Source organism: Aulonocara stuartgranti, assembly GCF_965226115.1.
Source record: "Aulonocara stuartgranti genome assembly, chromosome: 6".
NCBI lineage: Eukaryota > Metazoa > Chordata > Actinopteri > Cichliformes > Cichlidae > Aulonocara > Aulonocara stuartgranti.
In genome coordinates, this window is record NC_138944.1 from 37,712,629 (window position 1) to 37,726,110 (window position 13,482).

General features: G+C 38.1%; 2 protein-coding genes across 2 annotated transcripts in view; one reads left to right on the forward strand and one right to left on the reverse strand.

Annotated features, from left to right (window-relative positions):
- Window positions 1-13,482, forward strand: part of LOC309708550 (metal transporter CNNM1-like) — a 28,418-nt gene that overhangs the window by 8,075 nt on the left and 6,861 nt on the right. Inside the window, exons 2-7 of the mRNA XM_082536675.1 lie at window positions 6,754-6,897; window positions 6,996-7,136; window positions 7,287-7,456; window positions 7,566-7,656; window positions 10,652-10,797; window positions 12,559-12,841. Coding sequence (XP_082392801.1) covers window positions 6,754-6,897; window positions 6,996-7,136; window positions 7,287-7,456; window positions 7,566-7,656; window positions 10,652-10,797; window positions 12,559-12,841 — 975 coding nt within the window. The remainder of the gene's footprint in view (window positions 1-6,753; window positions 6,898-6,995; window positions 7,137-7,286; window positions 7,457-7,565; window positions 7,657-10,651; window positions 10,798-12,558; window positions 12,842-13,482) is intronic.
- The window catches only part of LOC309708559 (piggyBac transposable element-derived protein 4-like), a 209,237-nt gene that overhangs the window by 3,298 nt on the left and 192,457 nt on the right, over window positions 1-13,482 (reverse strand). The gene's annotated exons all lie outside the window — the stretch shown is intronic.

The following is a 13,482-nucleotide window of genomic DNA, read 5'->3' on the forward strand; positions in this document are numbered from 1 at the left end:
AATTCCTAGGTAACGACCCAATATACATATGAATGACTAGCCAATTTAGCTTCCACTTCCAGCATTTGACTGCTCTCCGGCTTTTAAAGGTAGAAACGCAAAATGATGACTCCGCGGGGGTCTCAGGTAGAAGCCTTCTTGACTTGACTGCTCTCCGGCTTTTAAAGGTAGAACGGTAGAAGCTGGGAATTCCAGTGTTAAGGACACACTGCACAATATGTGAGGAGATGAGATATGACGTGTTTGGCTAATAACTCTTTGGGAATCAACTTGTTGATTTAAATATACTATTTTATGCCTGTTAAACTGTGCTATTTTTGGCATTTTTATTGATCCCATTAAAACATGAAAATGATGTGTTTTTGTGGCAGGTTGGTAGTAACAAAGTGTCTAAAGGTACAACTCAAAACTGGTTCTTTATTAATTGATTTGTTCTGTGTAGACATCACCCTGGTTCATCCTTGGAAAAAACAAAAACATCCCTCTGAAAACGGTTAGGTACAAAGACTGAACTGGAAATGAGTGGAAAAAATCCCAAATAAAAACTTTAAAAGATCTTTTAGAAAGCCTGAAGAATTATCGCTTTAAAAATGACAAGAAAGTCTGACTGCTTGGAAGCAAAATACTAAGAAATAAGCAGTGCCTCAAGTCTTTTTGCACAGTACTGTATAATGCATCAGTGGTTGCTCGACATATGCCTGCTGGCTTTGTGGGCTGATTTGAGCCAGAGCTCTTTCAATCATCAAGAAAAAGGAACATAAAACTAAAGAAATGAAATTCTAAGGAATAACTACAAATAAAGGGCTGATTATCTTTTATGCAAACACAGTTTTGCACTTTAGCCTTAAAGCATGATCATACCATATTTATTTGCATAGCATTTAGATGATTAAACAGAGCAGTCTGCAGGCCACAGGCATATTTGTTCAGCAATAAGCACAAAGCAATAAGGACAGTGTTGAAATCTGGTGTAGAAAACCTTTTGTACAATTTTCTTGCTTATGTGCCGCCTTGTCGTCATGCAGATGGTATCATATGTAGAGCAGGATTTCATAAGAGCCAGATTTATGTTGGCTTTTTTGAGTATTATGTATTCTTTTAAAAAAGAAGTAAAAGGCACAGTTTTAGTAGTTTTAGTACCAAAATATACTTAAAGTATCTAATATGCTTGCAGTGACCATTTTCAGAGGTATATACATTATATCATTGGGTAATTCTAATGTTTTAGCAGGAGATGCCATCCCTCGTAAAGCTCTAGATACACACTCACGGTTACTTTTGTGTTTTCAGTTGTGAGGAGTAGTAGAAGTACTGAAGTTACCAAAGATGAATATGAGCGGAGCTAGAGCCTGGTCGCAAAAGATGTTGACATTAAACCTCAGCTCTGGCTGAAAGGTCAGTTTACATCCAACCTTTTCTTTCGAGTGCATTTAAAACATTGTAATTATTGCTAAAATTACACTTCAGACCTAAATTCTGACTATAACAGGGAAAATAGTTAACCAGTGTTTAATGAGAGAGAGCGCATTAGCTGCAGTGCAGAACTGCAGCACATTAGCTGCAGTGCAGAACAGAGTAACAGGAGGGCTGGTTAGCAGAGGTGATAATTGATTGAAAGTAAGTAAAACATTGATGTGACTGCATCTGAAGGCAGGTCAGAGCTGCAGCAGAGAGTCTGCTGGTCTGGTGAGACTGCACAGGGATTCTTTGGCCGGAATGCTAAGCAGTGTGTCTGGCACAAATGAAAGCAGCCAAGTAACACATTTCCTGTTGTGTACAACGGCAGCACCAGTACAGGGGACCTTTAGTTTGCCAGGCATAGGGTTCTTTAAACAGGTGGGAAGCTGAATAAGAGCCCTGCACAGAAAGCTTGATCAAAGTGGGTTTAACAGAGAACTGAAACTAGGAAAGGAGTTTTGTCAGTGAAAGTCAGATTTCATTACTACCACCAAAAACACTACAGTATGAGTTTTCACTGATGGACATGCAGTGAAAAAAAAGAAGAAGTGAATGTTAGTTTAGGTCAGCTTTATCTAATGACAGGCATCAAGTTATGCTGTCCTTCTAGTGTAAATTCTTCATCCCTTTACACTATTTTTTCTTTTTCTGAATCCTCTCCCTTCTCTCAGTTCCCCTCAGTATGCAGTCTCCAAGGAGGGAGAGTATAAAATATTCAGTGTGCTGTATTTCTAGTTTGTCTCTCCGCCATCTGTTCTTTCTCATGTCCACTTCTTACATTTCAGTCCATAATCTGTTTAAGAGACATTTTAGAATGACGCATTTTCAAATAGGAACTATTTTCTTTATATGATTTCTTAGTTTTGCATATTTGTCATACTTGCCTGTTTTCAGATCATCAAACAAATTGTAATATTTTAGTAAATACAAAATGTCATTTTTAAATTATCATTTCATATATCAAGGGAAGAAGTTATTCAAAGCTACCTGGCCCTATGTGAAAAGTAATTGCCAACTGTATCTGGAAAGGGTTACAGAGAAGTTTCTAAAGCTGTGGGACTACAGTGAACTATGCATAAATGGAGAAAATCTGGAACAGTGGCTGGCCTACCAACACTACTCTAAGAGCACATCGAGAACTCAGAGAACTCAAAAGAACACTCGCCTCAGTTAAGATCAGTGCTTACGATTCAACAGTGAGAACGTGAGTGAACAAAAATGGCATCCGTGGGAGAGAAAACCACTGTCGACCAAAAGAAAACAGAGGCTCATCTTAGATTGGCTAAAAAAACATCTTGACGCCCTCCAAGTCTTTTGGGAGAATATTTTATGGACTGACGAGACAAAAGCAGAACTTGGTGAAAGGCTTACATCCTGTTACATCGATTATAAAACTAGTTCAGTGCTTCATAAAAAGAACTTCATACCAAAGGTCAAGCATGGCGGTGGTAGGTAGCCTGGGACTTTGTTGCTGGATGACTTGCTGTAATTGATGGAATCATGAATTCTGCTGTCCTAATGGAAAATGTCCGGACATCAGTTAGTGAGTTGAAGCTCAAGAGGTCTTGAGTTATGTGGCAGGACGATCATGTGAAACACAATAGCAAGGTCCAGCTATATAATTCTTTCCTTTCTCTGCTTTTTGCTTTGTTTTTTTAAAGTAAGCTATATTTAAAAACAGCATAATAAAACTGGACATTTCTTTGGTGATTTGAAAGATTTGATGGTGACAAAGATCCAAAAACAGCTACAAAATCAGGAAGAGGATAAATATTTATTCACAGCGCTGTAATGCTCCAACCATAAACTGTGCAGAGAGACGAGTACATCTTTCTGTGAAGAGAGGCTCATGTTATTGATATGGCTGAACTGTAACATTAGCTAGCAGCACAGGGTTTCTGTTTTGTTTTTTTGGATTGAAAATGTAGTTAAACAGAAAGAAAATAGTGCCTACATAAATCTGTTCAGCCACATTTGTGGATTTAAAAAAAATAACAGAGTAATGGTTTCAGGAAAGAGCCTTAGATGTTTAATAAATGCATATTTTTGGCAATTTGATCCTCTCAAGGGGAGTGCCTTTTTGTTAGGCAGACATCTCTACAGCCAATATCTCCAAACGGGGGAAATCTAACATAAATAACGCTAGGAGCCAGATGTAAAACTTGTAATTTTGACCTTATGTTGAACTTCCCCATAAGTGGCTTGGGAAGAAAGGCAAGTTACATGAGGACATTTCACCTGTCATCCATGAGGCTTCTTCAGATCTGAAGAATTGAACCTTATGAATGCTATGCATCGTTTCTTGTGTCTTGGTTTTGCTGTAGTCAGTCCCTCTTTACAGGAATGAAACCTGTAGGATGAGCTCAGTTCAGACATGTCAGCTGCCATAAGAAGACATAGTTTAAAACAGCTGGTGCAAGGAGACATTGTTTCCAGGAGTTGAAGGTTTAAAGGAATCCTAAACTTTTGATAAGATTAGTTTGTCTAAAAAAAGTTGCAAGGCTATAGACAATAAATAAATAAATTAATAAATAATAAATAAATTAGTAAAGTATGTTTAAAAAATGTTTTGTTTAAAATGTACTTAATTATCACATACACTTCTACCACTACTATTACAACTAAAACCCAACAACTAATAATAATAATAACAATAACAATAATAATAGGAGGAAGAAAAGGAAAGACAAAAGAAGAACACAATAATCGCAGGTCAACTGTGTTTCTGTTCTATTGTCAATAAATTATTGTTTTATCTTTTATGATGCTTTATATGGTATAAAGATGCTTTATATGTCTATATTTTGACTTATGTAGACCAGTTAAAGCTACTTTAGTTTGCCCTGAGACCTTACGGAGGAAGCTAACCCAACGCCATCTCCCCAAGTGAAATGAAGGCAGCCATTTTCTTTCGTTCTTTTTTTTATTCACCAGGATGGCAGTTGAGCTTTGTTTTGAGGCTGGCCTGAAATAACACTTTGCTCGTTGTTAATGATATGATTGATGCCTTTACAATATAGCTGTTAAAAGTCAAGAATAAAAATGTTAAATTCCAAAACACTTGCTTTGAATAAATGAAAGATGTAATTGTGCAAGGAAAGACACTGAGACATAGTTGCCGTCTTTAAAAAACAGAATACTGTGAGAGAACGCACTGCACATGAGCCTCTCTCAGTCCACTTTGGATGTACGCCTGACCTATTTATCTACAAGAAACACTGCCAGAATCCAGAATCGTGTGCATTTGTGTTAGTCTGTGTTTGTGCATCAGTGTGTGCGAGGTAGTATTTGGCAGGCAAAGAGTGTAAGAGCAGAGAGCGAGGAAGTTCATTTGAAGCCAGGCTGCTGAGAATAGGAGGGGCTACAAACAAGGGCTCACTCTTTACTCGGTGAACTCGCTCTTCCATTATGTTTCCTACACATCTCAAACAAAATAAGATCAAAAGACAATCCTGTCAGCCTGACTAAGCACTTCATCATTTTGTTTTGTTTTTCTCCTTTGTAAAATATGCTCCCAAACAAGATTTTCATCCAGCAGTGCATGGATTATTAATTATGCCATTTATCTTTGGGAACGCCACAAGATGCTACCTCCAAAAGCGCACACTCATCAACCTGGAAGTAAACACAGCAGGAGCATGCAGACTTTCATATGATGGATTGTGTTTTTGCATCCAGAGCGCCCTTTGTATTAAATCCCATCTGCTGTTACACCCACTCCATTCAGCTCCCGCTGGCGCTCCACTTACTGAACATCAGACAGCACAGCTCCACTCAGTCATTATGCCTCATACTGTGCAGTGGAAAGGGAAGGAGCATTACTTAAATCTAATCCAGAGGCTAAATATGAAATCTAATCATCTTATTTGACACACCAACACTTTACAGGATAACTGTATTCCAAGTCTCACATCTCAAGAATCAAAAGGTCTACTGTTAGTAAGTCAAGTTAAACAAATTCAATCATCATTTTATAAAATTGTTTCCAGCAATCGATTGCCTCAATTTTAAGGGTCTGTACTAGGGTAGCTTTGCATGACTTATACTTCAAAATAATCCTTGTTTATCTTATACTGAGTCTTTGTGCAGCCCATAATTCCCTTCACTGTGGGTTTTTAGGAGCTTCCTCTCTCCTTCTGACTTTACTTTGTTCTGATTGCCTGTTCCTCGTAAACATTACAGAGTTAATCGGCAGGTGGGCGAGGCTTCTGTGCTTAGAGCCAGAGAAGTGTGAATGAGATGACCATATTACGAAGTTGTGTTTGTTTGTTTGTGACATCATCGTATCGTAATTTTTTAAAAAGACTGACGTCAGCATGTTGCAATAAAAAGAAAATGTAATAAAAACAAAGCAAAGTTGTAAGTTGTTGCCCTTGAGGGGGAAGTGCTCTTTAATGTTCTGTTGGTTCTCTGTTTGTTCATTATTGTGTATTCTTGTTTGTCACATTTGACTTCACTGACTTCTAGTTCTGTGTTTCCCTTTTTTTCTAGTTATTTTCATGAACTTTCTGCCTTAGGTTTATTTTGTTATATTCTATTGTTATTTTCTTTCCCTTGTGCCCTGCTGTGTAAAGTTTATATGTTTGAGTCTGTTGTCAACTGATTGTGTATTTCCTCTTTTACTTTGGTAGTCTTTTGTCACCGGTGCTTTACATTGAGTTCTACTTCCCTTGTCTTGTTGTTCATGATTTGTTTCTGCTGTGTTTCCCACCTGCTTTTTCAAGCCTCAGTACCTTTGGTATTTATTGTCTCAGTCTCCCCTTGCCTTTGTCGAGTTGTCCCACATTGCTGTGTGTACCCCAGTGTAGTAATTCCTCATAACTCTTGGATTTTATTTTTTGTTTTTAGACTGTGCTTTTTTTGACTGCTCCAGCATTAAATGCATATGTTAAATTCCACCTGTGTTCTGCATGTGGGTCCACTAACAATCATCACACTCCACACAGTTTACTGTGACAACCAGTCATGGATCTTACTGGAGAACATCCATATAAAAAATGAAACACTGGGGATAGAAGCTACTATCACTCTGATACTCATCTTCATACAAGGTTGTTAAATAATAGTTCAGTCAAAGGTAATGACTTTGCACGCTGCTGTTGAAATTTCTTTTCCATTAGTGATATTTGTGAAGCTGTGTAAAAGTTAAACAGGACCATATTGCATATTGTTTTAAATATTAAAAAAGGTTATATTTACAGCTGGGTAATCTGAATGGATTTCCTTGTATTTATACATACTGCAAATGGCTTTGAGTGAAAAGTGACACTGATTCGAGACTCACTGTGCATGCAGGGAAGTCCCACCTCGCCATCGTGCAGCGTGTTAACAACGAGGGTGAGGGTGACCCTTTCTACGAGGTGATGGGCATCGTGACCCTGGAGGATGTCATTGAGGAAATCATCAAGTCAGAGATCTTGGATGAGACAGATCTCTACAGTATGTGTGCAAACACACGTGCATAAGCTCAAATGTACGTACGTGGTCAAAATACATGGAAATGTAAGAGTTAATCAGGCTGTTTTTATGTGTCTAAGCTGATAATCGCACAAAGCGTCGTGTTTCTCATCATGAGCGAAAGCAGCAGGACTTCTCCATCTTCAAACTGTCAGAAAATGAGATGAAAGTGAAGATTTCCCCCCAGCTTCTCCTGGCAACACATCGTTTCCTCTCCACAGGTAGCAGCCAATCAAATCGCCTCTCTGTCTGTCAGAGCGCTTACATTTCTGCATAATATGCAACAAGAACATCAGTGTTTTAGCAACTGTAACAAGAATATTTGCAGCGTTTGTCTTCACCCAATCCTGTATCTTTTTGCTTTTTTTCAGAAGTGGAGCCCTTCAAACCAACACACATCTCAGAGAAGATCTTATTGAGGCTCATCAAACACCCCAGTGTGGTTCAAGAACTCAAGTTTGATGAGAAGAACAAACGAGCCTCTCAGCATTTCCTGTTCCAGCGCAACAAACCAGTGGACTATTTCATCCTAGTGCTACAGGTACCTGTAAGAATTTGACCTTCCGCCATGGCAGTAATTAGCTATGGCTATGATATCCTGTGTGCCAGTCAGTCAGATCACGTTATATTTCTCCAATATTATTTTGCAGGGTCGAGTTGAAGTAGAGTTTGGTAAGGAGGCACTGAAGTTCGAGAATGGAGCGTTCTCTTATTTCGGGGTCCCGGCCATCATGCCAGCAGGTACAAAAGACTTTCCCAAACATCATTGAACTTACAAATATATTAGACCACCACCGAATGTAAGGTTTATACCACAGCAGTCTTAGATTAACATTATTGTTAATTTGCAACATCGTTTTTTTATGTTTCTATAATGGTTAATACGCTAGTATGCCCACGCTCTTTAATGCTAAAACATAGTTATTGTCTATTAAACTTACTATTTTAGAAAAAGCAGAAATAAAATAGTAAAGCACTTTTTTATTATCATGCCAAATTGGACTTACTTACCCTCATAATAACATAAAATCGTGGGTATAAAATATGAATTCAGTCAAATCAATTTAATCATTTTTCATTTTTAAGTTTCTAAAACATTTGTCTTGTTTGGTTTGTTTTTTGTATCACAGGTGATTTAATAAACTTGTTAAGCACTGTGTGTGGCCTGATTATTAACCTTTAGTATCTGCTGTCAAAATGATAGAAGCAAAAATCAACACAAATTCACAGAAAAACTAAAAATGAGTTTATAAACCAACGAGCATGAAGCCAGAACTCCACATACTCTGAAACAGCTTCACCATTTATAAATATAAATACTGCAAATTCATCATGACACACCAAAAAAGAGTATACAGAAGATTTAAAACCTCCACCCTAGACTGTAACGCACTTTCTATCAGATATAAACAAATGAGTCGCCAGATATCAAACCTTTCCTTGATCAGTGAGAGGATTTTAAAATCAAAGCAAATTTGAAAGATTTAGTTCTAGTTGAAACTCTAAAAATCTCGGCATGTTTTTAAGTAGTTTGCTGATGAATGTTTTTTTAAAGCAACAAGAAGACTGATAATAAGAAAATTTGTATTTTATTGTATTTGTCTGCTTTGAAGAGTATAGTGATAATTCACAGTTTATTCATTAAAGATTATGATAGAATGCTTTCAGTTGTGCAGTTATATATGCTTGTTAGGCACATAAAGTTAAAGGCACAGATTTTTGTTTCATTGTAATTGAATAAAAACATTCACCGTGTTCCAAATTATTATGCAAATTGTGTCATAAAGATTAAATAAGTTGTTTTTCAATTAAACCCATGGATGGAATTGTGTCTCAGGGCTCTTTGGATGACTGAAATCAGTCTCGGACACCTGTGATCATTAGTTTGCCAGGTGAGCCCAATTAAAGGAAAAACTACTAAAGAAGGATGTTCCACATTATTAAGCAGACCATCATTTTCAAGCAATATAGGAAGGAAAAATGATCTCTCTGCTGCTGAAACGTGTGCAATAGTTGAATGCCTTGGACACATAATGAAAACCTTTGATATTTCACGAAAACTTAAGTGTGATCACCATAATTTTAAGAGATGTATGGCTGACTCACAGCACACACAGGTTCGTGCAGATAAAGGCACAATGATGAAGGTTCCTGCCAGACAAATACATGAGATTAAGTGAGCAGCTGCTAAAAGGCCAAAGCAAAGCAGCAAACGGTGCTGGTGCCTCTGGAGCCCTGCGAACATCAAGGTGTAGGATCCTCCAGAGACTCGCAGTTGTGCATAAACTTTCTATTCGGCCACCCCTAACCAATTCTGACAAGCAGAAATGCCTGCAGTGGGCCCAGAACTACAAGAAGACTAATTTTCAAATAGTCATGTTCCCTGATGAGTGCATTGCAACCCTGGATGGTCCAGATGGATGCAGTGGTGGATGGTTGGTGGACAGCCACCATGTCTCAACAAGGCTGCAACGTCAGCAAGAAGGTGGTGGAGTCATGTTTTGAGCCGGAATCACGGGGAGAGAGCTGGTTGGCCTCTTTAGAGTCCTTGAAGGTGTGAAAATGATCCCTGCAAAGTATGTGGAGTTTCTGACTGACCACTTCCTTCCATGGTAAAAAGAGAAGAACTGTGCCTTCTGCAACAAAACCATCTTCATGCAAGACAATGAACCATCTCCTGCAAGGAATACCTCGGCATCATTGGCTGCTATCGGCATAAAAGGAGAGAAACTCATGGTGTGACCTCCATCCTCCCCTGACCTCAATCCTATTGAGAACCTTTGAAGCATCCTCAAGCAAAAAAAAATATGAGGGTGGAAGGCAGTTCAGATCCAAACAGCAGCTCTGCGAGGCTATTCTGACATCCTGCAAAGACAAAGTAGAAACTTTCTGAAAATTCACAAGTTCCATGGATGCAAGAATTGTAAAACTGCTATCAAATAAGGGCTCCAATGTTAATATGTAACTTGACCTGATGTTTTTGATTGAAATAGCTTTTGATTTCAGTAAAATTGATCTACTAATGCTGCAAATTCAACAAATGACCATTTTCACTTCTCTACAACCTATAAAATGTTTTGAAACTCTGTGTGCGTAATAATTTGGAACAGTGCATTTTAACTTTTTTATTTTTGAAAAACATACTGTTTTTATTGGCAGTTTTGTTGAGTAACATTTGAATTATACTCTAATGGTTGATGACTCGAAAATTATGCTGACTGTCACTTGACCAACTATTTAGAAAAATTAGAGAAAGATATAATTTGCATAATAATTTGGAACGCGATGTATTTAAATATTAGGTTAAATGTAAAATGTGAGATCTGCCATTTGCATGTGTCCCTTAGTGACTCCACCATGAAGCAAACACTGTGTAGTGAATGAACACTAGTTTCCTAAACATGCATAATATACTGCTTGAGTGAAATTGTGCAAACACATAGTGTATTTGTGAAAATGCTCTGAAACTCTTCAAAAATCTTCAGTTGTAGCATTTAAATGCTCTGAGTGGCAGCATTTAAATATTTAAATATTATTGTAAGATTTGTGTGGTAAGGAGTCTAACAGTATTAAATATTAGATATAATAGGGCGTAATGTGAACACTTCTGAGTCTTTTAACTGCCATGCAGCTGCAGCGACATCCCTGAGATCTTTCGTGATTTGACTGACACTCCTCTACCATTTTTCTGTCCTTGTTAAAAGATACATGTTTGATATCATATCCTCCTTTGCAGTCCACAGATCGCCCTCTCGTAGCAGCGGTTTGGACCGCTCTGAGTCGATGCTCTATGGGGGAAGTATGAGCCAGCTGAATGGAGGGGGGAATGTCTACCTGCCAGACTACTCTGTAAGGCAGCTCACTCACCTTCAGCTCATCAAGGTAAAACCTGAAACTCACATGGTGTCTGAAAGCGTTCTTTTCATTTGGAAAGACGACATGCTTTACAATGCACATGTACTCTGACTTGAATGGAGAGGGAGACGGTATAACCATGACTGAAAAAAGTTCATTACATTTATTAACTTTTTGCTGAGACTAAATATGAGGCTACATGTTGGAATTTTCTTACTTCATTTAATTTGGGGATTTTGTTGAAGGACCATTATCGGCACCAAACCAGAGACTGAACTTCATAACGGGATTATTTTATAAAATTACAGAATTACTGAAATGTCTGAACGCTTATTGTAGATCTACCATAATACATAAGTAAATAAAAACTGTGCTGCCAGCATCTGTGTTCCATCTCATTCATAATATAACATTAGATTAATACATTCTGGTATGATGGGCTCTTACATCACATTGGTCAAGGAACAAATATTTAGTTTTTTGGTTTGTTCTTAGGCTTATGTGACTGCTCTGAGTTTGCTGAAGAACTGTATTAATGAAGAGCATGTTTGGAGGAAGTCTGACATTCCCAAAATCTTTTGCTCATAGCTCCTTGGAAGAAATATTTCCCTGACTGAAATTCGGACTGAAAAAACTCTGGTCACTTAGGCGTCAGCTATCAGAACAAAATGAAATCAGATAAAAGACAGACGGGGGAAAGTGTAACACAAGATTGCCCACAATCTTGTGTTATTATTGTAGGGTCTACCTTACAATATAAAGCGCCTTGAGGCGTCTGTTTTTGTGATTTGGCGCTTTATAAATAAAATTGAATTGAATTGAAAAAAAACCCAAAATTAAATCCACCCCCACAGTATACAACAAATGTTACTGGGATAGACTCAGATATATTAAAATCCCTGTTATGGTAAACTACAAACTGAGTTCTGATCAATATGAAGAAACTAAGTTTCAGGAAAAATATTAGGATCAGTCCTTCAGAGGACCATGCAAAGTCACAGTGTAACTAATGACGGGAGAATTCTCTTCATTTCCATCTTTTTGTTCTTTACATATCTCAATCATCACAATCATCCAGTCGCCTTCAACCTTGGCAGTACAGTGCTATTACAGTGTACACACACACTCACAGCCATATTTGTTTGGATATCAAATATCAGATGCAGAACATTCACTGACATTATTGTATAACCAAATCACTTACTCCTAAATTTAACATCACCACTGAGTGCTAAAGCGAGCTTGTCCTTAAAGCTTCAGTTTTTTTAAACAGTAACTTAATGATTGCCTTTCCTGGCAGTGGTTAGAGGGCATCGGTGTCTGAGTGGACGAGGTACTAGTGATGAAATTCAGTTTTCTCAGACGACTTCTCGCAGTGTTGAAAGAAAGCTATACTGTGACAATGGTGCAACACAAAAGGCCTGAGGATCATTAACGATGACACAAATGATCTTGAGACAATGAATATTTAATGAGATCTCTCGAACTAAGCAGCACACGTTACCGTCCTCATTAACATTGTCCTTGATTTCATCTCACTTGTAGCAAAAGACAAAAAGAAAGTTGACCATGACAAGTAAAGACAAGTCTGATATGATGGGCGTTACATCACACTGAATAAGGAAAAAACATTTAGTCAAAAATGGACAAAAATAAGAGATTTTTACACTATTAATTACTAGATATAACAGGGTGTAATAAAATCGAATTACACAAAAACTTTTAGAAAAGAATAGGTTCATGTTCAACTCTTAATAATACCCATAATCCTCTGCTTCTATGTATCAGATCACCCGGAGTCACTACCAGAATGCAGTAACAGCTACCCGGATGGACAGCTCCCCTCAGACCCCTGATGCTGACACCCGTCTGACAGAAAGCAACTCCCCGACCCCCGGGCCTCCAGCACCAGAGCCCACCACCACCACACTGATGCCCCCAGACCACACTACTGCCACCCTTATGCCCCCACCCAGGGAGCCAAGTCGGCCCAGTTCAGCCCGAACCCGGGGACAGCAGTCCAGTGTGCCGCACAGCACCTCCCTGCTGAATGAGAAGAACCGCATTGTCCGTAAGTATCCTCGACTCCAGAGACATGGAGCCATACCGTGACAACAGGGATGACTTGAAGCAGGTTTCATGTCACAGTGATGTCAGTAAGAGATTATTTGAGCCATCAGAGGTAGAAAGCCATGCCACTCCTGCAAATGAGTTTTTTCCTAAATCGATAAGGGTGTAATATTCAGTATGACTGGAATTGAATACCCTGAGCTCCCTAAAACAGCATGTTTAAAAACGAGTGAGTGAGAGATAAAACCACAGAGTGAAATGATAGAGACAATATTAATGACATGAGCTGTGTGGGTTTCTTCGTTTTTTCTACTTGAGAAAAAGTTTAAGTGTAGGGTCGGCCCTGAGAGCTGTGTAAGTATTAATTTCCTTAAGTAATTAATTTCTGGTTTTTGGATTAAAATTAAACATTAGATGGCAAATCAAAGTTTAAAGGATTTCTGGTTAGATGAGGTAAAACATTAAGGTAAACATGTACTGACCACATTTACTATTCCATTTCTAATTTTTAATGTCATTATTATTCAAGTAAACGCTTCTTTTGACTTATTATTTAATGTATGTTGACATGTCGCGACAAATGCTTTTGACACAGAGTCTCTACAGTCTTGGTTGAAGACTGCAGCTCGACCAAAATGAACT